This window comes from Endocarpon pusillum (assembly GCF_000464535.1).
Source record: "Endocarpon pusillum Z07020 unplaced genomic scaffold scaffold4190, whole genome shotgun sequence".
In the NCBI taxonomy this organism is placed as follows: Eukaryota; Fungi; Ascomycota; class Eurotiomycetes; order Verrucariales; family Verrucariaceae; genus Endocarpon; species Endocarpon pusillum.
The window spans coordinates 122,509-144,433 of NW_006916398.1; the positions used below are offsets into that span (position 1 = coordinate 122,509).

At 48.2% G+C, this 21,925-nt stretch overlaps 6 protein-coding genes across 6 annotated transcripts; 4 read left to right on the forward strand and 2 right to left on the reverse strand.

Annotated features, from left to right (window-relative positions):
* Positions 1-1,548: 1,548 nt before the first annotated feature.
* On the reverse strand, positions 1,549-3,927 carry EPUS_06750 (Vacuolar protein sorting-associated protein 1; the record flags this gene model as incomplete). The annotated part of the gene is made up of 6 exons (XM_007805228.1): positions 1,549-1,717; positions 1,770-2,764; positions 2,812-3,568; positions 3,622-3,716; positions 3,776-3,845; positions 3,902-3,927. The coding sequence occupies 6 exons, from the start codon at positions 3,925-3,927 to the stop codon at positions 1,549-1,551; spliced, it is 2,112 nt and encodes a 703-aa protein (XP_007803419.1).
* Positions 3,928-4,644: 717 nt separating this feature from the next.
* Positions 4,645-6,779, reverse strand: EPUS_06751 (uncharacterized protein; the record flags this gene model as incomplete). Its single annotated transcript, XM_007805229.1, has 5 exons — positions 4,645-4,768; positions 4,824-4,968; positions 5,088-5,508; positions 5,563-5,759; positions 6,314-6,779. 5 exons carry the CDS (start codon positions 6,777-6,779, stop codon positions 4,645-4,647), a joined length of 1,353 nt encoding a protein of 450 aa, XP_007803420.1.
* Positions 6,780-9,849: 3,070 nt separating this feature from the next.
* Positions 9,850-11,830, forward strand: EPUS_06752 (V-type proton ATPase catalytic subunit A; the record flags this gene model as incomplete). The annotated part of the gene is made up of 3 exons (XM_007805230.1): positions 9,850-9,966; positions 10,023-10,107; positions 10,161-11,830. 3 exons carry the CDS (start codon positions 9,850-9,852, stop codon positions 11,828-11,830), a joined length of 1,872 nt encoding a protein of 623 aa, XP_007803421.1.
* A 1,209-nt stretch (positions 11,831-13,039) lies between these two features.
* Positions 13,040-13,717, forward strand: EPUS_06753 (uncharacterized protein; the record flags this gene model as incomplete). Its single annotated transcript, XM_007805231.1, has 2 exons — positions 13,040-13,066; positions 13,115-13,717. 2 exons carry the CDS (start codon positions 13,040-13,042, stop codon positions 13,715-13,717), a joined length of 630 nt encoding a protein of 209 aa, XP_007803422.1.
* Positions 13,718-14,771: 1,054 nt separating this feature from the next.
* Positions 14,772-15,305, forward strand: EPUS_06754 (uncharacterized protein; the record flags this gene model as incomplete). The annotated part of the gene is made up of 1 exon (XM_007805232.1): positions 14,772-15,305. One exon carries the CDS (start codon positions 14,772-14,774, stop codon positions 15,303-15,305), a length of 534 nt encoding a protein of 177 aa, XP_007803423.1.
* A 582-nt stretch (positions 15,306-15,887) lies between these two features.
* On the forward strand, positions 15,888-16,841 carry EPUS_06755 (uncharacterized protein; the record flags this gene model as incomplete). Its single annotated transcript, XM_007805233.1, has 2 exons — positions 15,888-16,061; positions 16,263-16,841. 2 exons carry the CDS (start codon positions 15,888-15,890, stop codon positions 16,839-16,841), a joined length of 753 nt encoding a protein of 250 aa, XP_007803424.1.
* Between the last annotated feature and the right edge of the window lie 5,084 nt (positions 16,842-21,925).

Below are 21,925 nucleotides of genomic sequence, written 5' to 3' on the forward strand. Positions count from 1 at the left end.
GCCTCAATCTCTGAATATCAGCGAACATTTTGAGCTATTTCTCATTAAAATCCAAAGAGTTCATAACTTACTATGGTAATTTGTATGAAGAGAGTTGATAATGTTGGTGGGGTCTGAAAGTGGGGTTGGTCGGATACTTTTGTCCTAGTACTGTACTTACTAAGTACGGGAGTAGTACTCCATACGCGCCGGCAACTGCCGGTCTTGGCAACTCATGACATCAACATCATTTTTGATATAGAGTAAGTATATCTAACAAGTCCATTCATTGAGTCCCTATCCGCTGTTTCTATTGGAAAACGCAGCGCCAGCAATTCTTGACAATATCACCAAGGATTTGTAGGAGTTTCGTAGTGCAACAGGATTTTGTGGGGCGAGCTGGGAAGGCAAGTTTACCGCCAGGGAAAAAGAGATTACCATAACCTTTTCCCCCAATGCCCGATTCTGCAACTCCTTCAACTCAAATGAATGGCCTGCCACCATCGTAATGCCTTTAAAAACTCGATGGTGTCAGAATCCATGCGCATATGATACGTATCTGTTACGTATCAGCAGGATGATACAGGGTCCCCGCATGCGAAACGCACGAAACGCTCTTGTAACTGGTACGCCCTGATATCTATGGCAGTGAGCATTGCTATACGCATTAGACGCCAGCTGCTGTTTCTGAGTCATTACAGTAATGCGCTTCTATGCTATTAGTATGAGCAAATGCTCCTCTTGATAGGTGTAACTCAATTGATTGAATCCTCTCTCTCTGGATACTGCTTATCTAATCAGTATCTCCGTACGTTATTTGCTTCATCTTCTAACAGATGGTTGAACAACCTTTACTTCGAATCTAGCATCAAGCATCGCGATTGGTAGTCCCAAACCGCGCGTAAGAACCATCACCATCACCATCTACCCGGCTGCTTACCCCTTCAACATATAAGTCGACTGGTAAATCCGTGCGTATTCAGCGTGTTTTCTCAATCTAACCTAGATCCTAAATTCCAAAATCATCCCAGATGGATAGATGACCCCTCATCGTCTACTCCATCTTCGAGAAAACGAGCTTGATGATTTATGCCTCTCATGGATCGAAAGGTAAATCTCTCAGAAAGAAATCCAAAAGAAAGCATGGCTCTGTGCGTATACAAATCTTACTCGACGACGACGACATCCTTCTCTGATAATGTGGTTTCTATCTCTGAACATCAAGGGCCGCAGAGGAAAAGCAACAAGTACTATGGTAATGCTAGGTATCTCAGCGTTTACGAGGGATTGGAAAAACAGAATGAGCAGCAGCTGACTTGACGCTTCCGTCCGTGACACCCTACTACCAAAGTCCAACACCACGTGCCCATGCTAGACCGTCGCGTTTCGTCTTCTACCGTACATCTTCATGTTTGACTAATTAGCGCCAGTGGAGATATCAGATGCTTGTTCCCGGAAGGATTTACTTCTGTGATAGCATCTCGGTATCCCTTCAAAGTGACTAAGATGATGCGCGCCGTTGTTTCCAGAACCATCTGGTGTCGTTGCTTGGGGAGGAATAGTCCCAGATCATTGTACCTCACTGACAATCTGCTGGGCCCGACTCAGACTCTCCACCATCTGCTGGCATTCTTTCCTTCTTCGGATGGTGTAATCGCTCTCCCTGAGCAGGTCGTCTAACTCCTGGGTCCTATACATCTGCTCTAGAAGCTCACGCTGCATCTCGTCTTTTGTGTATCTAGCATGATCGTTAGTTGGTGAATTGATTGACAGGATTGAGCAACACTTACTGTACAAGATTTAGCATGATGGCTTTAGGGACCATGTCAATCATTGTTCTTCGCGTGATGTTGAAGTAACTGTTGATGAGCAGCTTGATCACTTCCACTTCTTGGTTCTCTCGTTCCGACAAAGTGCCCGATGCTTTGAGAGTAGCAGGTGGAGCCTCCATCGCTGCCATCTTCTTCTTGTTTTTGCTAGCAAAGAAGCTTCCGAAAAAGCCAGAGTTGCCATCGGAGCCGTCGGTTGGCAAGGAGGGTGAAGCAGCTCGTGGCTGCATTGCTGCAGGGATCGGTTTTCCGGTCTTGGGATCCACTTGAGTAGGTTTGGTCGAGTTGTGCCGATCATTCACAATTGCCATGGCTCGGTGACCGTTGAGAAAATCAGGGTGGCCAGTGTTTATGTAACAAGCCTCCATAGCGACCAGGTCTCTAACAAGCTTATTTGTTGGGTCCATGGACTTCTTGAAGAAAGCTATGACCACGGCATGGAAGCGCTCTTTCAGTTGAGGATACCGCCTGAAAAGATGTTTGTTGAGAAGCTGACCCAGGATTCGAACAAGCTCATCATAGACGAGGCTGACGCATTTCAGAGAAGGATCTTCTAACCTCTTGATTTGCTGTTTGACAATAAGCTCGAAAGCTGTTGTGCCCACGAAAAGGGCAGGAGAAGATCCGGAGGAGTTGTACAAGATCGTTCGAATGTCAATATCCTTTACCTGGTCGAAAGGATCCACGGCTTTAATGCCATTTGAGTATAACTCGTGGAACACGAAGGAGATACGAGCACCACCGGACAGCTCAAGACTAGACAATTCTTGGTTGTTCCCTTCCAGGACAGTGCGGTATTCCTGGCTGAATTCGGTAATGATGTTGAGGACGATATTGGTCGGGTTTCCTAAGATCGAATCACCGAGCTGGTTTAACTCGCTTGTGTATTTCTGCAAGGAGGTAGAGATACGCGTCTTGATTTCGGGCAGCGTTTGTTTGATGTGCATCATCAGGATCTAAGTAGAGTCAGTGCTGGGCAACCTTGCACGCATATATGGCCTACCAGATTGAGTTTTCTGGCAAGGTAAGGTGTCCCACAATAAGAGGCTTTGTTACGGTACGCCTTGTGGTTCTCGAAGAAGTTCTTCTCGGCCTCGAGGGCCGCTGAGATTTTTTTCCTGTTTTCAATATCTCGTTGACCACGATTGACGACAGGGACGTAGCCAAGCCGCAAAGGAATGATCCGCCCGGCGAGAATGTCAACCACATCAGTCCCTTCATCCATCAAGTCTACTTTGGTTAGTACGCCGATTGTCCGCTGCCCTTCCTGATCGACCTCCCTTGCCATCTTTAAGCCATCTGAGTTGGCCAAGTCTACGTTTGCTGCCGTCACAGCCAATATGATGGCATTCGGTTTCTGTATCTGCTTCAAAACCATCTCCCGAATCTGTCTTTCGATGTCCTTTGGTTGGTCTCCAACGGGAACTTTAGTAAGACCGGGTAAATCGACAAGTGTGAGCGTGAGGACATTAGGTGAGTATATTCGGAGGTTGATAGGAGCAGGTGATATGCCAACATTCCGCCCTGCCTTAGCTTCTGTCTCCTTGACGATCTCATCTCGGATCTTATTGAAATCGAAGAATTTCTGGCCAGGGATGTGAAGAAACTCCCCCCACTCGTCAACGTTTGCTTCTCTATCTGTTGTCTTTTTGAGCTCATCCTCCGTCACGCCGTTGGCTTGTAACTTCTCTGGCGAAGGCTTATTGATCAGCTGCAGGACAAGTGGTCGTCGAGTGACAATGCCTGATCCTCGCGGAAGACTGTAAGTGTAATCAGGAATGCTGAATCAAATACTGCTGCAGAGGATATATACAAATCCCTGCCAACTATGTTCTCTAAAACGGAACTCTTTCCACTAGACTGCGATCCAACCACCACAATTTGAGGGAGATCTATCGGATTTTGGACCTGCAAGGGCAGCACGTCACTAGGGGCATCACTTGCATCCCCAGGTGGATAATACTCACACCCACTGTGGTGAACACATCCTGCAGCTTATTGACAAGGGCGATGAGGCTCGGGTCGTTCACGTTGATCCTGGAGCAGGTTGTCAGTGCTCGACCACGACGGAAAAGCCAGTGACTGTCACTTACGAGTAACCCCCAGGGGCAGCAGCCATGGTAGGCGCAAATGTCACGGATTAAGACTCGCTCAGAAGTGAGCTTGAGGAGCATCGGAGAAGGATAAAGGCGAGGCGACAAGTCAACAAGAGAAATCTCGAGAGCAATTTGCAGTGGGTGTCGTTCAGGAAAAGTATGTTGCGTATTGAATTGTTGTTTAAGGTCGAGTCGTAAGATGTGGCTTGACAATCTCGAACTTGGCGTCAGCAGAAGTACTGTAATGAGGCGGTGCATGACTTCGACTTCTTGTTCTTCTCAACGTTCTGGCACAACCAGGCACATGCCACGCGTCCTGTGACAACAGAAACCTAATGATGCTGAAATAATGCTGCAGCCTACCATGGCGTGAGCAGTGATATCGTATCGCCTAATACATAATTAAACCCAACAAAACCCCTGGACATGTACACCATGGTAACGAGTTCATATAAATTGACATTCTATCTAGTGACACCAAAACCTGCAGAGATCCATGCTCGGTGTTTCTGAGCATATCAGCGCCATAGTCTGGCGCTATGGAGCTGAGAAAAGCACACCTTTAGCTATACTGGCATGGATGTTCCTTGACGCTATACACCAGGCTTTAGACCTCCAAACCCAATGATGCAATCGTTACCCAATCTATATGTTACCCTTCATAGATGTCAAACGCCTGTGATACCCTAGTTGAATGCTAAGCCGTCGTTTAAGTAAGCCACCCGAGGTTAGGGACGTGGCTAGAGATTGCTGCCGCCCATGAAGGTGGACCGTATCGCGCTCATCCGAGTATAGCTGTTACTGGAGATGGGTCGTCGGTCAGATGACGGGACGGCTTCACTTGGTGGGACCGAGTTTGACCATCTGCATCATGAAGTCAGCTTGTTGGGCTTCAGACACACGAGCTTCAAAAACATACATCCTAACACGACGATCATCACCTGCCGAAGCGAACATCCCCGGATCGCATGGATTCCATGCAATTGCATTTACACAAGATGCATGCCCTTTAAGCTTCTCGATAAGAATACCATTCTCCTTGTGCCAGACATAGATCATGGAATCTGAGACATATCAATATCGAAAACATCTGTCAGATACAGCCGAAGAGGATTACCTTCACTACCGCTTAGGACAAAGTTCTCTGCTGCTCCACCGAAACAACTTCTGATGATATATGTACCTTGCGCCTGACCTTCGAATGTTCTGATGAGAACGCCAGTTTCTACCTCGAGCAACTGGATTTCTCCATTCGACAGGTTGACCAGCATGTTTTTGCTGTCCTTAGTCACACTGACACAGGTCAATTTAGCAGGGAATGCTTGACTGTACTCCTTCTCGAATGTGTGGAAATTGAACACATGAAGGTGCTTCTCGGAGTCGATGACCACTAGTCTTTGACCATCAGGACTTATGGCACAGTCTTGAGCGCGAAAACCGCCGCATGAGTTTAAGCTGGTCCTGAAGTCTGAAGATCTTAAACTCCATTGGCATATCGACGAGTTTTTCTCCAGAGCTGATGTAACAAAAGAGAGACCGTCGGGTGCCCATGAGGCACTTGACACTGGTGTTTCATGATCTACCGTTACGAGACAGGTGCCACTCTAAGTCTTGTGTAAGCATTCATTTCAAGCAACAGAAATAGAAAGCTTTCTTACAGAAACCTCCCACACCCGAGCTTTGTTATCCATAGAGCAGCTTATCAACTTTGAATCATCCGGGCTCCAGGTGACATATGTAACTCTTTCTTCGTGATCTGTGAATCGGTGTAGTATGGTAAAGGTCTCAGTCTCGTAGATTATCACTGTCCGGTCCTTACTAGCAGTTGCCAGCTTGGTACCATCGTGCGAGAACTCTAAATACCAAACCTCATCAGTGTGACAATCAAGCTCTAACATTGTTCTCAGTGGGAACTTATCCCGGTCGCACATGTGATCAGCGTAAAGCGACGGCGGTGAAGCGGTATTGTGGTAAAGACAGTTGTTGATTTGACTTTGCTTTACCTGATTCAGGAGATGTGCAAGCCTGTGCTCTGGAATCATTACCGATGGTGATATTGATTCTTGCGAGATTAGTACGGACCACCAGCGACCAGATTGTGTGCTTACTTGTCAACTCTTGCAACAGGTGCTTGCGAGAGTCCGTAATCGAGCCATTTCGCCTTGCTTGAGCACGCCAATCTTCCGCTGGACACATTAATAGGCTGCAAGATGTCAGTCTCGTCTTGTCCTCCACACTGTTTGCATCAAAAGACTTGCCTTGTTAGAGCATGCAAATGATGTATGTCATGATTTAGCGGTGTCAGCTCCTGTCGCAATACTGCCAGAGCCTTGCTAAGGTCACGTTGATCCAGGTACTCCAAGAACTTTTGTTCCCGCATCCAAAAGAGCATTTGGCTCTTGTCCGCACCCTCTGCAAGAACCAGCCCGGCAGGCCCATCAACGACGAAATTCGACATAGCAGATGCCTTTCCGTCAACACCATGATATGAACCAAGTAAGATAGCTTCGGCGTCTGTCCATTGTCCATCCATAATGGCTTGCCGGAAAGCAGCAACGGAGGGACTTTCCAATTCATAGTGGCTTTCTCTGCTCAGACTCGTAGCAGCGTCGCTGTAGCCCATATCATAGAGCCCTTGTATTAGTATCCTTGTTACTTCTTCTCGATTGTGCCCATGGTAGGTAGGTGAACGGACGGGCGAGGGTGATTTGACAGAGCCATTCGATTGCGAGGGACCCATCCCATTTGACGCTGGTTGTGATGGCGAATGGCCATTGATGGAGTTGGACAATGTCACTTTCTTCGTTGTTGAGCCGTTGGAGATGCCTGCAAATCCATTTGACGCTATATGTGTACCTCTGTCATCTGGGCGCATGTTGCTCTCAACCAAACGCCTGCGCTTCGCTGGTCGTCTTCGCTCTGGCCTGTCAACAGGCGAACCAGTTTTGTCAGTAGTGTCGATTACTTCAGTCCCAATCCCGTCCGGCTCAGCTATCAACAAATCTCCGCCTAAGCCCTGGGATGTGTCTTGGGATATGGGAGATGAACGACGTCGTCTTCGACGAGAGCTGCGGGTTCTGGGAAGCTGGTCCCCTGGCACACTCTGTGAGGCAATCGTAGTATTAGGTGATAATACAGCAGCAAGAATAGAAGACGTTGGATTTGTGAAGGAGGGGTCAGTGTCGGAAGAAGCCTGTAGGAGGGTCGGAATGGCTGGGTCGTCGGTAGTGGATGGGGTAGTTGTATTCGTAATATTTTCGTCTGCCAGGTCGACGGGGCGGCAGTGCCGCAGGACCTGGCGGAGTTAGGACCTCAGGACCTCAGGAAAGGTACAGAATCTGTCTGTACTCTTTGCTAGGGTTAAGCCCGAGAGAGGGGAACTGCAGTGCCAGATGCTTCTTTACTTAGGGTTGAAGAGGATACCCGCTGTTGTAGAGGGACAAGAATGACAGGATGAACTCTAGAGAGGAGATATCAGACTAGAGAAGTGTTTGCATACGCGTCACAAGCAGTGTTGAAGGAGGGTCACGTCGATGCGGAGCTCATGCTTCAGCACCAAGAGTGGCTGCAGGTACTTTCCGCTGCTGTGTTAGATACGTGACAGAGACCTCTAGGAATGTCATCTGACCCCTAGGACTGGGAAGCAAGACGCAGACTGTTAACAGTCTGGAGGACTGGAGAGATTTGGTGAAGGAAGGAGTACAGGTGTATGATGTCGGTCATCTGGCGGCCCGCCAGTTGGTCCATATGTTACGAAAACAAGAAGACACCAAGCTTATCTGATGCTGAAGTACCTCGCACCACCTACAACTTTACAGTCTATGGAATACACAGTCTACCATTACATTTCATTTCGCGGAAAGAACAAGTCATCATCGGTTCATCCGCATCACTTGTGAAGACATCGCTGCTTGTTATATTGCCCGCTGCCAGTGCCAGACTTAAGAGATGGCCTACACAGCTTAGAACCTACCGATACTAGATACCTCCACACACTCCAACAGGAAGGCAATGCGACCAGAGCCTTGACCGCAGGAGCTTCATGAATGGTAACACGTGCTACCTGGCGGTGAGAGAAATGATTTGCTCATATGCATCAGCTGGTAAAATCATCATTCGTACTAACTACACGACTGTGGACTTAGTGGACGAGTCACCTGCTCAGTGAATCCTAGTTTCTCGGCATTTCATCGGATCTGAATGTTGAGGGAATGAATAATGCGAATGAGTCTGGATGCTATCTCCATGAACATGCCACAGCTTTAACGGTCGAGGACGATGACAAGAGAGAGGTTTGACTCAACTCGTTGCCACTTAAGCGTATGAAAGTATGCTGCTGGCCTCTAGAAACATCAGAAAGCGAATTCGATCAATCAAAGTCGCCAGTCTGGAGTGCTCTGTCAAACTGTAGAAGATATACTAGAATCTACGTGCTCAAAGATGAATCACAGGAACGACGCAGGAATCTCCCATGATCTTCCATAAAAAAATGCTGTAGAGCGAAGTACAGATCACTCCCTGTTAACCCACTCAAGCCTGCGAATCCGACTTGGCCAAAAACTATGTTGATTCCATCACTCGTGGAGATGCCCTTGACAGCCATGGCTCCATTCCAATCATGAAACTTAGAGGCAATTTGCGGCAGATACTCTTCAAATGATATATGTTCACTGGAAGGGTTCCAAAATCTCCGCTCCAGATCCATTTTCTGCAAGGCGTTTACCAACACTCTGCGCTATCAGAAAGAAGCCACCTTGGGAGTGCTGTTATAGTAAGAATGCTCGATGTGTTTGGTTTGCTTGTGCGCCAAGCTAACCATTCAAGGCAGCCTCCAAAGTGGAACCATCAGCTGAGCGGCATTCCATGGGGCTTCTGGGAAGACGCTTCAGCATCAAGACCTGTACCCCGTGATCCTCAATTGAAATAGACTGGTGGAACGCTGGTTACCACATCAGAGAAACCATCCGTTTGCACTTTTGACAGATGACCATCAACATTTTCCTTAGCCCTGTCAGTAAATTAATAAAGATATAAGTGCTTGGTACTCAAAATTCGCAGCTGCAGATGAGGCCTCCTCCTTCCACCTGATTAGTAGGTCTTACCTGTAAGTCCATTAGCACCCTGAAACACCTCCATCATCAAACAATCAGTCGCTCCCTTTACGGAGGGCAGCTTTCTCAACAGATGGGATGATTCGCAAACATAGCTGGTAGCTTGGCAGTGGTTTGAATAAATAGTCCAAGGTTGAACGCTCTCAGGCTATCAGTGGGTCACGAAGTGTATAAGAGTGTGTATAAAAGAAAAATCCTAATAGCAGTTGATGTATGGGATATTGGCGTCGAATATTACAGAGAGGGGTTCCGATAGGCGTGGAATATCAGACCAGGGCAGCCAGTTCCTGGAATGGTTGGTTACCATACAAAAGAGGTATCCAGTAACTCTCCGTTCAGTCTGGAAACGTATTTATAGTTGGTATGAGATGTCATGTATCGCAGCTTGAGACAATGTTGGTAGGCGATGTAAAAGGTGGTAGGAGCAACTTGCAAGGTGACAAGTAACACCAATTGTGAGAATAATCCCCCTCCTTTATTGCGGACAACTCTCTCATAAATTTTGTCCTCATGCTGGGCCAGATGCAGAGAGGGCTCTAGGCACACCCGCTCCACTAGCGTCTGGTGTGAGCTTCCTTTCCTAATCGAGGTAACTACTGCATGATTGCATGTTACGATTTCGTCGTCAAAGACCATAACTACTTTTCGAGACCTCCTTATTTGATTCATCACAAAGAAGACCTTTCAAGCTCTTTTCGATCTCAGATAAGTACTAGGTCAACATACGGGTCTTCCTATCCTTGTGAAGAATATCGGCGACCTTGTTCACTCTGATCACACATCTGTCTCCTCTTGCCCCATCAACTACCTGCATTCTGCAAGCAACAAAACCGGATGGCACCTTCGAAGTCGGGCAGTGATGATGGTGAGAAGCAGAATGGATCCATCTTCTCCATCTCTGGGCCGGTCATTGTCGCCGAGAACATGATCGGGTGCGCTATGTACGAGCTGGTAAGGCAGACATACCTCAAACGCTGTACAAGTTCACCACGCTGACCGTACTAAAGTGCAAAGTAGGTTATGACGAATTGGTGGGGGAGGTCATTCGAATCGAAGCAGACAAAGCTACTATTCAGGTCTACGAAGAGACTGGTATGTGCAACCAAGTAAGATTACTGGGTCATATTCTGACAAGTCAATTGCAGCTGGCGTAACTGTCGGTGATCCTGTGCTACGAACAGGCAAACCACTCTCCGTTGAGCTTGGACCTGGTCTTATGGAGACTATTTACGACGGTATCCAGCGTCCCCTCAAGGCTATTTCCTCTGTCTCCAGCAGCATTTACATTCCTCGAGGCATTGCTGTTCCCTCGCTCAATAGAGAAAAGAAGTGGGCGTTCACACCTACCATGAAAGTTGGGGATCACATCACCGGTGGCGATGTATGGGGCACCGTGGTGGAAAACTCATTGCTACACGACCACAAAATTCTCATGCCGCCACGAGCCCGAGGGACGATCAAGAAGATCGCGGACAAAGGGAATTACAATGTGGAAGAGAAGCTTCTTACAGTCGAATTCGATGGCAAGGAAACCGAGTATCCCATGATGCATACATGGCCTGTCCGAGTGCCGCGACCGGTGAATGAAAGATTGGCAGCACACTCGCCCTTCATTGTCGGCCAAAGAGTGCTAGATGCCTTGTTTCCTGGTGTGCAGGGCGGCACCATCTGTATTCCGGGTGCCTTCGGATGCGGAAAAACTGTCATCTCACAATCGGTCTCCAAATTTTCCAACAGCGACATTATTGTATATGTCGGATGTGGTGAGCGTGGCAACGAAATGGCTGAGGTGTTGATGGACTTTCCGGAACTGTCGATTACCATTGAAGGTCGAAAGGAGCCGATCATGAAGCGGACATGCCTCATTGCTAACACTTCGAATATGCCTGTCGCAGCTCGTGAAGCGTCCATCTATACTGGTATCACTGTTGCAGAATATTTCCGTGACCAAGGCAAAGCTGTCGCCATGATGGCGGATTCATCTTCGCGCTGGGCCGAAGCACTGCGAGAAATTTCCGGTCGTCTGGGAGAAATGCCGGCTGATCAAGGCTTCCCTGCATATCTTGGTGCTAAGCTGGCATCGTTCTACGAACGTGCTGGTGCGGTGACGGCACTAGGTTCTCCGAATAGGAGCGGGAGCGTCTCTATCGTTGGCGCTGTCTCTCCTCCAGGCGGTGACTTTTCTGACCCTGTCACGAGCTCCACTCTTGGTATCGTGCAGGTCTTCTGGGGCTTGGACAAGAAATTGGCTCAACGCAAACATTTCCCTAGTATCAACACATCGATGTCTTACAGCAAGTATACCACCGTCCTGGACAAGTTCTATGAGAAGGATCATCCAGAATTCCCCCGTCTCCGTGACCGGATCAAAGAGCTGTTATCAAACTCAGAGGACCTAGACCAGGTCGTGCAGCTAGTCGGGAAATCTGCGCTCGGTGACCCTGACAAGATTGTGCTCGATGTTGCGTCAATGCTGAAGGATGATTTCCTGCAACAAAACGGTTACAGTGACTATGACCAGTTCTGTCCTTTGTGGAAAACGGAGTATATGATGAAAGCATTCATGGGCTTCCACGATGAATCACAAAAGGCTGTTAGTGGTGGTTTAAGTTGGGCCAAGGTGAGGGAATCAACAGGTGATATTCAGCATCGCCTGCGAAGTATGAAATTTGAGCTTCCAGAAGATGAGGATGCGGTCTCGAAGAAGGCAAGCTACTCCAAGCACCACCTCCGATGTTGCACACTGACAAGTGAACAGTACGAAAAGTTGCTTCAGGATATGAGTGAGAAATTCGCAAGCGTGACGGACGAGTAGACGACAACTTTCACAAATAACATCAGAGGGAAAGCCCATCATCGATAGTATACTAGACATGTACATCGTATAAAGCTTTGGTCTTCCGCCTGGGCCAGATTATCGAGTGCTTCTGCGCTTCCTCCCTCGTGTCTATCATTATCACTTTCTCCTCCATCTCCTAACTTTAGCACTTGCTGTGATACCGGAGCTGTTGCTCTAGCACAAATGCACCACTTCCCCAGCTGTTTCACTACCAGGCAACCTAGAGTTGCCAAAAAGGTCATCCGACACACCCTCCCCTTCTCATCGCGGTTGGCAAAGGTGAAGCACAGACGCTAGGGTGCCCCTTTGAGTACTCTCTACACTTGTATTGGGTTGCCTTTTATACTCTTTCTGAAATCTCTCATTACGACTCTAATCTACCTTTTCAACAAGTTTCCCACCTTTGCTGTGCATAATGAAGGGAAAGCAAATATGAAACGACTGACAACCTCCTTCTCAACGGCATCACTGTATAGCCCTGCTTACTTCCTAGGGCATCCTGGACAAGGTTTGCTTCAGGGACTCCATGGAAGGGGTAGAATAAGACGGAGATGTTTTTCAGATGGACTTAAGCGACAAGGACTTGAAGGGTAGATCCATCCCCAAGGGGACTTTAAACCATGTCTTTAGCACAGTTATTGTGATGACTCAGCTAGACGGCCAAGACGATTCCTTTTAAATCCTGGCAGCGCGGGCAATCTTCAACCCATCACAACAATGCGACCTAGGGGCCTGCGCTGCCTGTGTTGTCTGACCTGGAAGCAATGCAACGGTAAACAATGCGGAACTTAAAAGATTCATCTTCGAAGCGCTGTTTCTCCTTCCTTCCCTACCCATTTCCACGGTTCCGACGAATAGATGGTCAGATATGAAGCATTTGCCGCTGGATGTGTGACATGTGTGTTTCAGCAATTGGCCGGCCACCGGTCACCAAGCCATCTTTTATATCCCCGGCGGCAGTGTTGAACCTGATGAGTTTTCGTTCATCCTTTACCCAAGGGTGTGTAGGCCAGACCAAGTTGCTTTTACTGCTGAGCCAAAGGCTCTACCTAGCCACTAATGATCATATCACCTTGTGCTTGATTCACCTCCCAGCTCTCTTACGTTCATGTAGAGCCATCTTCCAGCTTTCATCACGTACTACGACGAGTTGGTTTAACTGACAGTGATTGTATGACGTGAAGGATGGCAGCTCGATCGAACACAGCTGATGTCTGTGCACACCTCCATTTGTTCCTGCACCTGCTGATGCTACTTCAGTCCAGAGCGAGCCGATTCCACAGATCCAGTGTTAGCGATTCAAGGTCATCCTCGGAGTCGTCGACTACCGAGCGGAGCCTTCTCACATCGAGTCTGACGAGTTTACGAGGGTCTCTGAGGCGCAACCACCCAGAGAAGAAGGAGACACAACCCACAGTCTACCTTATAATTCAACGACCTGAGCCTAGGAATGTTGGCATTTCATGGACCATCGCGATCCGCGTGCCAGAGGGACCGGATTACATGTTCGACATCTTGCCCAACAACAAAACTCAAAAGGGCTTCCAGGTTCGGGAAGTGAGAGTGGCTGATGCTACTATGAAATCTGCGTATTTCCAGGCCACTATCAAGGTGGGCATTGTACCAATCAATGGCCCTGCCGCGGAACACTCGCTCGGGCATGTGGCCAACAGTTTCAAAAGCCAAAAGATCAGCACCGATAAACCCACCGGCATGAGCGTTATATGGGTTACCGATGTCCTAGACAAACTGAAAAGAACCGAGTTTCTCCATTTTGAAAGAGGCGCCAATGAGAAGATTGAGGAACAGATTCGTAATATGGAGAAGAAGCTGAAAGCAAACTCAAGCGCAGGACGTCCTTGAGACTTCGATGTTCTTCGTCGGGTCCTAGTCCATTCATATTTGACGCTGTTGTGCTCTCCTTGATCATATGCATGGCCAATGCTTAGCTCAGGTGGCATAGACTTGATTGACCAGACGAAAAGGCGACGAAAAGGTGTGTATTCGGACTGCTGTCGATGAAATGGTCGGTATTTTCGTTGCCTTAAACATAATATGAGTACGACAAGTCACTGTCGCATAATAGGCTGTTTCATCTTGTTCTGTACAGCGCACAAGAGTATGGCAAAGATCATTAGCTAAGCACACGTTTGTTGTCTCTGTGCCCCGAGTTATGTAAGCCTATGTAGAAGGATCAGCATTTCGTTGAGTTCTACTTTGTCCAGCCCCAAAACAGAACCGCCCTGAGGTGAGTGCACTCACTGTGCACGTTCTCATATCTTACAACCCATTTTGAAGCTGTAGCACATTGATGAGTGGTGGGTACTACTGCCACAGCATAGGATTACTGTTTGACTGCTCTCGCATCAGAACTCTCACGCGTATCACAAGCCAAACTATCCTAACTGAGGCAGGATGGGCATCCTCTTGAACAGCTAACTTAAAGTCTAGGTCTGTTCAATGCCGCCTAAGACAGGGGCTTGAACAAAGAGACACATCTTTACAAGATCCGCATTCGAGACTCTGGCAGAGAAATCCTTCTTCTCCTACGTACACCCTGTGGTGCATGTACCGTACGACCTAGAGAATGGGATTACTCGACCTGCCCGTCGAGCTTCTTGTGCTCCTGCCCCTTCACCTCCACAACATCGAAGATTTCATGAACCTCACCTCTAGCTGTAGCCGACTCCGAGACGTCCTCGGCCAACACATAACACCAAATACGATCCTATAACTTGCTGCCGCATCCTCGCGCTTATCCTGGGGGCTAGACACACACTTTCTCGTCGCCGCCACCGCACGCCAAGTCAGTGAGTGGGCACTCCTAAGCCATGAAAACACCGAAGCGCTACGCACCGCATTTCAGGGTGGAATCGAGGCACTGCTCTCGCTCTGCCTCTCCCGCGCTGGTCTGACGATGCCAGATATCCGCCGCCTGCACGCCAGCCGTTGCTCGACCATCAGCCCAGTTGCTGACATGATCACCTGCCGCGTTGGTGTGTTCGAGCCGACTACTCTGGAGGTCGAGTCGGAGCGGTCGCTATTCCAGATCGTCATCTACGGTGAGCTGTTCGGCGAGAGTATGCACGCCTGCTGCTCCGACCCCCCGGGCCCGCGTTTTGATCTGGATCTACGCCTCGACTACATCAAATACTGCATCCCTGACTTCAGGTGTTGGCCCGGCTACCCGGGCTTCATCGTGCTCAATGTCGGACCATACGCCTCAGGAAACGAAAACGTTATTGAGGAGATCAACGATTGGGATCAGGTTGCCCTCTATTATCTCCTGAGATGTCAGACGTGGCGGGAGGCGTGGGCAGCGGTTCGGTTGCAGATCGGCCCAGACTTTGTCGAGGGCTGGCGCCAAAAAATGTGGTCTTCGAGCGTACAGTGCCAGGGGTTGGAAGGGCTGCAGATGCTGCGACCTGGGGGGTGGAGATCTGGAGGATGAGACTGGTGGAGATGAGGGCCAAGATCGAGGCGCTCGACGAAAGATGTAGGCCACAGATGCGTCGGTTCGGCCGCCGGGGGGCTAGCGCTTCTGATGCGCCGAACCTGGCCGATGAGGTGTATGTTGCTGTTGCTGGCTATTGAGAGCCCTGAACAGATATCGGCAATAGCTCGTCCTGGATATGGCTCACGCCGTGGTGGAGAGGTGGTGGGTAGCTACCACAATGGCTCCTGATACTATTGTTTGATACTTTGCTTCGCTCGATAGGATACTCGGGACCGCTGTTATACCCATAAATCGTATCTCATTCTGAAAACTAGACAGCGATGTGATACAGATTCTGGATGACGAGATACTCCGTGCTACCGTACTAGTAGTATAAAGGCCTCCCTTTTGCTGGGCTTGGCGTTTTGGCTGGGCGAAATCTTGGCACACAATAATTTCTTCCGCGGTGCTGAACAGAACAGTGCTGAACAATGCTGGACAGGGCTTCGATTTCTCGAGGCAGCAACTGACAAGGTACGAAGACCTCGCCTGACACAGCCGTCACTCCCTCCGTGTCTTTGCTGTCGACCGCAAAGGATGGCTCCTGCCTTCGACAAATGCCCCACGAGGCCGGCACACATCGACGCAATACTCAACGGCCTCGATCGTTACAACCCGGAAACCACCACCATCTTCCAGGACTACGTGTCGAGTCAGTGCGAGGAGAAAACGTTCGATGCATATGCCTGCCTGGCGCTGTTAAAACTGTATGTTAGTTCTTCGTTGCTCTCCCTGCCGCATGCACAAGCACCATGTGATGAATAAGAAGAATACGTTTCCTATTACCCGAGTCCTCCCAACTGGAGGGCAATGGAGAAAGGATTATTAGCTCTATCTGAAAGAAGCAGCTATACCACCTCTGTCTTGAAACCCTGTCCAATATACCTTGCTGATACTGCATTGCCCTCGCAGATACCAATTCAACCCGCACCTCATCCACCCGGAGACGGTCACCAACATCCTCGTCAAAGCGCTGACCGTCTTCCCCTCGCCGTCCTTCAGCCTCTGCCTCGCCCTGCTCCCGCCGTCCACGATCCCCTACCCCTCTCCGCCCTCAAAGGCGACGCCGCCGCCTCCGTCCCCACCACCGACTTTACCGAGTCGATCCAGAAACTCACCCAGCTCTCCACCCTCCTCGAATCCGCCCAGTACGCCCTCTTCTGGAGCACGCTCGCCTCCGACGACCTGTACGCCGATCTCTGCGCCGACGTGGCCGGCTTCGAGGATCTGGTCCGCATCCGCATCGCCGGCGAGGTCGGCAAGGCCTTCCGCCAGATCGATCTCGACATCCTGGGCAGCTGGCTGGATCTGGACGGAGAGGCCTTGGCCAAATTCGCCACCGGCCCCTGTGGCTGGAGGATCGAGGCCGGTAACCAGGTGCTCGTGCCGTCGAATGCGGAGAATGAGGCCAAGAGTGAGGTCAAGGGGGAGAGGGTCGGGGTGGAGATGTTTGGCAGGGTGGTCAGGAGGGGGTTTGAGCAGCCGGCGTGAAAAAGGCAGGGCAAGGGTCACATCTCATGGGATGCGGTCGGTGGTGGGGAATGCAACTCTAAGGAAAAAGGAAGACTACAGATTGGATCTTTCCCATGCTCCTGCAATGGTCCTTCCCGGGAGACACGGCGTCTTTACTGTTGGTTCGCACCGTGGACTGTCATACCCGCTGGGGCCGCTTTACACAGATGTGGTAGAGCGATACGATGCGCTGGCTCTCCTAATTGGGATTTATCCAGGGCAGCGGCGGAGTAGATCCTTGCATGGGAGAACCCAATGCACACGCACGCCGATCTTCGTGTCAAGACATTTACCTTCATCCAGTTCAGCTCGCAAGAATGCAAGACCCGGCTGGCTGATGCATGTCTGCTCTTATGTAGGTAGCACATCAGCATAGCTTTGGCGGCTGATGGAGAGAGTCTCGGAACGAAACCGTCAAGTGTCAAGCGTAAAACTGGTTAAAAAGATAAATAACCGGACAAAAAGATAACTCCATACCCCTTCGCGGCCATCAATCAGCCTTCCAAGCCAGACAACCCTGGTTGAGTAGTATCATGGAATACCAAGTACTATGCTTTTCATTCTCTCCCCTACCACCGCGCGGCAGCGCTCGTGTCGCTCGTGTTCCCACCACAGCCGACCAGCCCGCCATGCCATGCCATGCCATGCCATGCCATGCCATGCCATTGAGACTCTCTCTCATCTGGCTAAGATGAACCAGCCCAAAAAAAACAAACAAGCAGAAGTAAGAAAGAAGCAAATGATCGTAGTAAGCACTCTGTGCCCCCTTTCTGCATATTTGGATTAAGATCTTTAGAAAAAAGCCCAAGTATAATCATTTCTTATGAGATCCGATGAAAATCAGTCCGCAACCCTAATAGAAATCAACGACAATGCTGTTGCTTACTCATTCCCCCCCTTCGTACGATTGCCAATGCTGCTCTTCCGTTGACTATGGCTACCACCGGTCCCTACTCTCATCTCGTCAATTAACTCGGTCACCTGACACACCAGACGTAGTACAAAGTCTCTATCTGCTTTCATGCATTCTGGTACGCTCTCAATGCTCCAAGATTTCATCCCAAGCCAAGTCACGAGACATAAGCGAGAATATAATGCTGCTTTCAACAACTGGAATTGACCTGATCTGGTAGCCTAGACACTCGGTACAGGTAACAAGCTACCTCAGCCTTCCGGTCATTTTGAAATGCTTTCGGAGAGTTGGTCCTGGTCGACAGGAAATACCCAGAACAGTACCAACAGCAGACGTTCCTCAACCCAATGTGACAGACGTGAGCTAGAATATAATATCGGCGATGCGGAGCTTGTGAGCAAAGCGCGAGGGACATGGAAGAAGTGGTCGACACTCATAACCCTGTGCCTTTTCGTCTTCATCTCTTCTGCCCAGGCTTTCCGAAAAGTTCGACGTTATGGTTGGAGACCCCACGAAAAAAACCTTGTGAAAGTGAGAGTTGAGAAAAGCCAAAGGTCGTGTAGAAAGGTCGAATTTCACACAAACTTGTGAGGTATCGAAAGCGAAAAGCAAACACCAAGATAACAGCTAGTAGCTCTTAGGCGACTACAAGCGAAATTGGCTCTATCTTGTTCAGCATTCGAATATCTGCGGATAGAAAAGAGTGTTCACCTTTCACTCTTGGCCACAGTACAAGACTTCGTGGTCCAGAACCGACGATCTTCAAACGCAGCAGCACACGGTCTAAAGGCAATGAGTCGTTGCAGAAAGCATGCCTTGAATGAAACCTGCTTGTTGTCTACGCTATCGTGGGTTGGTGGACTTCACATTGGCGGACTTGGCGGTGGGCTCGATGTCGGCAGACTCGACGGGAATGGTGGACTTGGCAGCGGACTCGATACCGGTGGACTTGGTGGCGACGGTGGGCTTGGAGGCGGTAAATTTGGTGATGGCGGGTCTGGTGACGGCGTATTCATTAGCAGCGTACCTGGTGACAAGGGAGGACTGGGGGTTCGGTTACCAGATATAGCAATATCGGAGAAGTAGGGGTCGTAGAGGTAGGAGTCGTAGGGGTCAGTTTCATAATACTGCTCTTCAAAGTCGTTGGGAGACACAGTTTCAAATGCGTAGTTTCTGACAAGGCCGCTCAGGTACTCGGTTTCTCCTTCGAGCTCCTCATTTTCCTTGCGAGTTTGTGCTAGCTGTTGTTCGAGATCTCGCACCTCATTCTCTAGATTCTCGATCCTGCCGTCAGCACCCCTTTTGGCAGCAAAGAAAGCCATGATGAGATCGGTTGAGAGCTGGGCGTCTTCCTCGGTCGCCTTGCGGACGCCTTCCCATTGCATCACCTTCTGACCAGCGCGGACGATGAAGTTCGTGATGGCCTTTCTGATGTCTGTAGTGTCTATCTCGAGCCGGTAAAGCTTCATCAGAACGTTTCCAAAGCCGATCTGGTTCTTTGCGCTCCATCCCTTCGGGTCAAGGGGAGGTGTCTTGTCGGTTTCGTAGAAGATGACCAGTTTGTCGTTCATATACTTCTTGAGCGGTTGGAGTTCGTATTTATCAGCGATAACATAGATATCGAGGTCACGCTCGACGTCGCTAAACAACGGATCGCACTTTCGAAAGGCTTCTTGAGGGCTTAGTGTGTAAATGTATCGGAGCAGGGCTTGTACTGCTTTCGGCTCGTCGTCATCGATATTGATTCTATGTGATTCTTGCTCCTAGGCAAGAGTTGCCTTCAGCCCTCCGAAATACTTATAACAATGCAGCTGGAACGGGACGGTACCCTGAAGCCGCTTTGACAGCACGCTCGAAAGAAAGCGCACTGTTTGGCAAGAACATCTCGATGGCATGCCCATGTCCAGCCTTTACAACTGACCAATAAATCTGGCTTGCTCGGATCATATGCAGAACTCAACAAAGCATTAGAAGAGTATGCAAGGCAAGTGCTGCTGGGATACCCACGCAAGGCCTGGCAAAGGCGATGGACAGTCCACAAGTCTAGGCAATTTCGATTCCCAGCTCTTTGGAACCTCATAGGAACTTGATGCCATGGTCTGCTCTTGGTCCATATCACTCCTAAGGCTGACAAAGACAGAGGGAGACCCAATACTGGTTCTAGAATTTTGTGAGCATGTTTGGGTGGGCCAAATGTCGTGCGACGTTGGCTGGCCCAAACCAATTGATGGGCTCGAAACAAGGTGGCTAGCCAATGGCAAGGTGCTGATTGAACAAAAGTGGTTTTACAAAATAGCACATCGAATAGCTACGAGTGGCACAGGCGGACATAAACTTTCAGGCAGGCTGACACCCAGACAGTGACTCTATCAAACATGGAATGCCCTACAAAGAGTGTAGTCAATCTGTACGCCACCGGGCCTTGTAATACAGGGAAGGATAAATGAAATTGGGCTAATAGTATGATCCAAATCAGAGTTGAGTGGAGTGTATGTCGAAAGTCGTCTGAGAGCGATCATCCTCCCGTCTTCTGCATCTCATGCCTCGAAACCATGCTCTCTCACCTCGCTCAAATCATGCGCAGTCGACATCTCCGTTCTTTCCCCCCAAGACGGTGCCCCTTTTGCCGGGCTCACAGTCAAGAACGTCAAGGGGTCCCTTCTGGTCTGCGGAATCGTGAGCGGTCCAGCACATATCACCGGGGTAGAGGATAGCGTCATGGTGGTCACGTGCAGACAATTTCGCATGCACGAGTGCAAGAATGCTTTTAGCGTGCCAAGAATTTTGGGTCTTGGCATGAATTTTTTCCCATCTTCGGAGGATCAACGCCATCAAGGTCAACTTCTACATGGAATTGCGCAGGTCACAGCGCCAGCCAAAGCCTAGAACTGTATGGGAAGAAAAGGGTGCTCCTTCTGCAGCTAGAGACCCCAAAATCACCAAGAGAACTGACCGAACAGAGCAGAAAACGGCGCTTAAACCTGTTGCCAGTGGCCCTCTTCTGAGAACGCTCGAAATTGATGTTAATCGACTTCCTGACCTCCCTGCGTACGAACCGCCATTGAAATTACGATTTGAGCGTTCAAAATCGCTTCTACAAGGTCTCTCGCAGCTTGATACGTTCTAAAAACTCTTTACGCCCTCTATTATTGACAGAATTGTTGAATCAATAAATAGCTATGTAGAAAATACTTGAAATACGGATTTCGAAGAAGAAGAAGATCCTGAATCCTTTTCTAGACCCTGGAAACCAGTTAATATAACTAACATTTAGTGATATATTAGTTGTTTGCTTTATATAAGATATTACAGATTATTTAAATATAAAAAACATTAGAGCGAGTCTAGTTATTTAGGCGAATTCATAAGCCTAATAAGATATAAGCAGATTTATTAATATTTTATACTTTAAGATCATATAACTGCTCTTTATCAAGAGCATAAGACGTTTGCTTAGCAAGTAGAGCTAATTAGGTCTATAATCAAGCAAAATTATAAAGAGAATTAGTATCTAAGCTCTTATTTAGCTATTAATAAGGCTATAATAGTCTATAGAGGCTGTAATACTTATAAGGTTAAGCTTCTGAACAAGCTAATTAAAGAGGGCTATAAGGTATAGGTACTTAGTAACACTAGATATATCTATAATTAGCTATAGTATAACTATATTAAAAGACTAGAGGATATCCTTTAAGAAAGCATCAAATTTGATTAAGTTATTAAAAAAGAGCTTATAGAGCTTACTAAAGTATATCTAGCACTAATGTTTGCTCTTATTATTCACCTTATATAGTATTTGTATTAAATTTATTTAATGCGTATTTTTTGCTTCTTTTTAGATAATCTCTTTCTAAATATTAATGTTGCTTAATTATTATTTGCTCTTTATATTTGCTATATAAGTATTACTTACAAAAACGCTTAAGGAGTCCTTGTATAGATTCTATAGCTAAAGGAGCATAACTATAGCCTTATTTAGAATTCTATACTTACAGAAGTTATTAATAATATGCTTGTTTTTTTATAATAAGATAATAACGCTATTATAGACTATATAATTACTTATAATCTTTAAAATAATATAATTTTATAACTTTAAAGGCGACTTTCTTTTATATTAATAAATATATAAATTATATACCTTTTATTT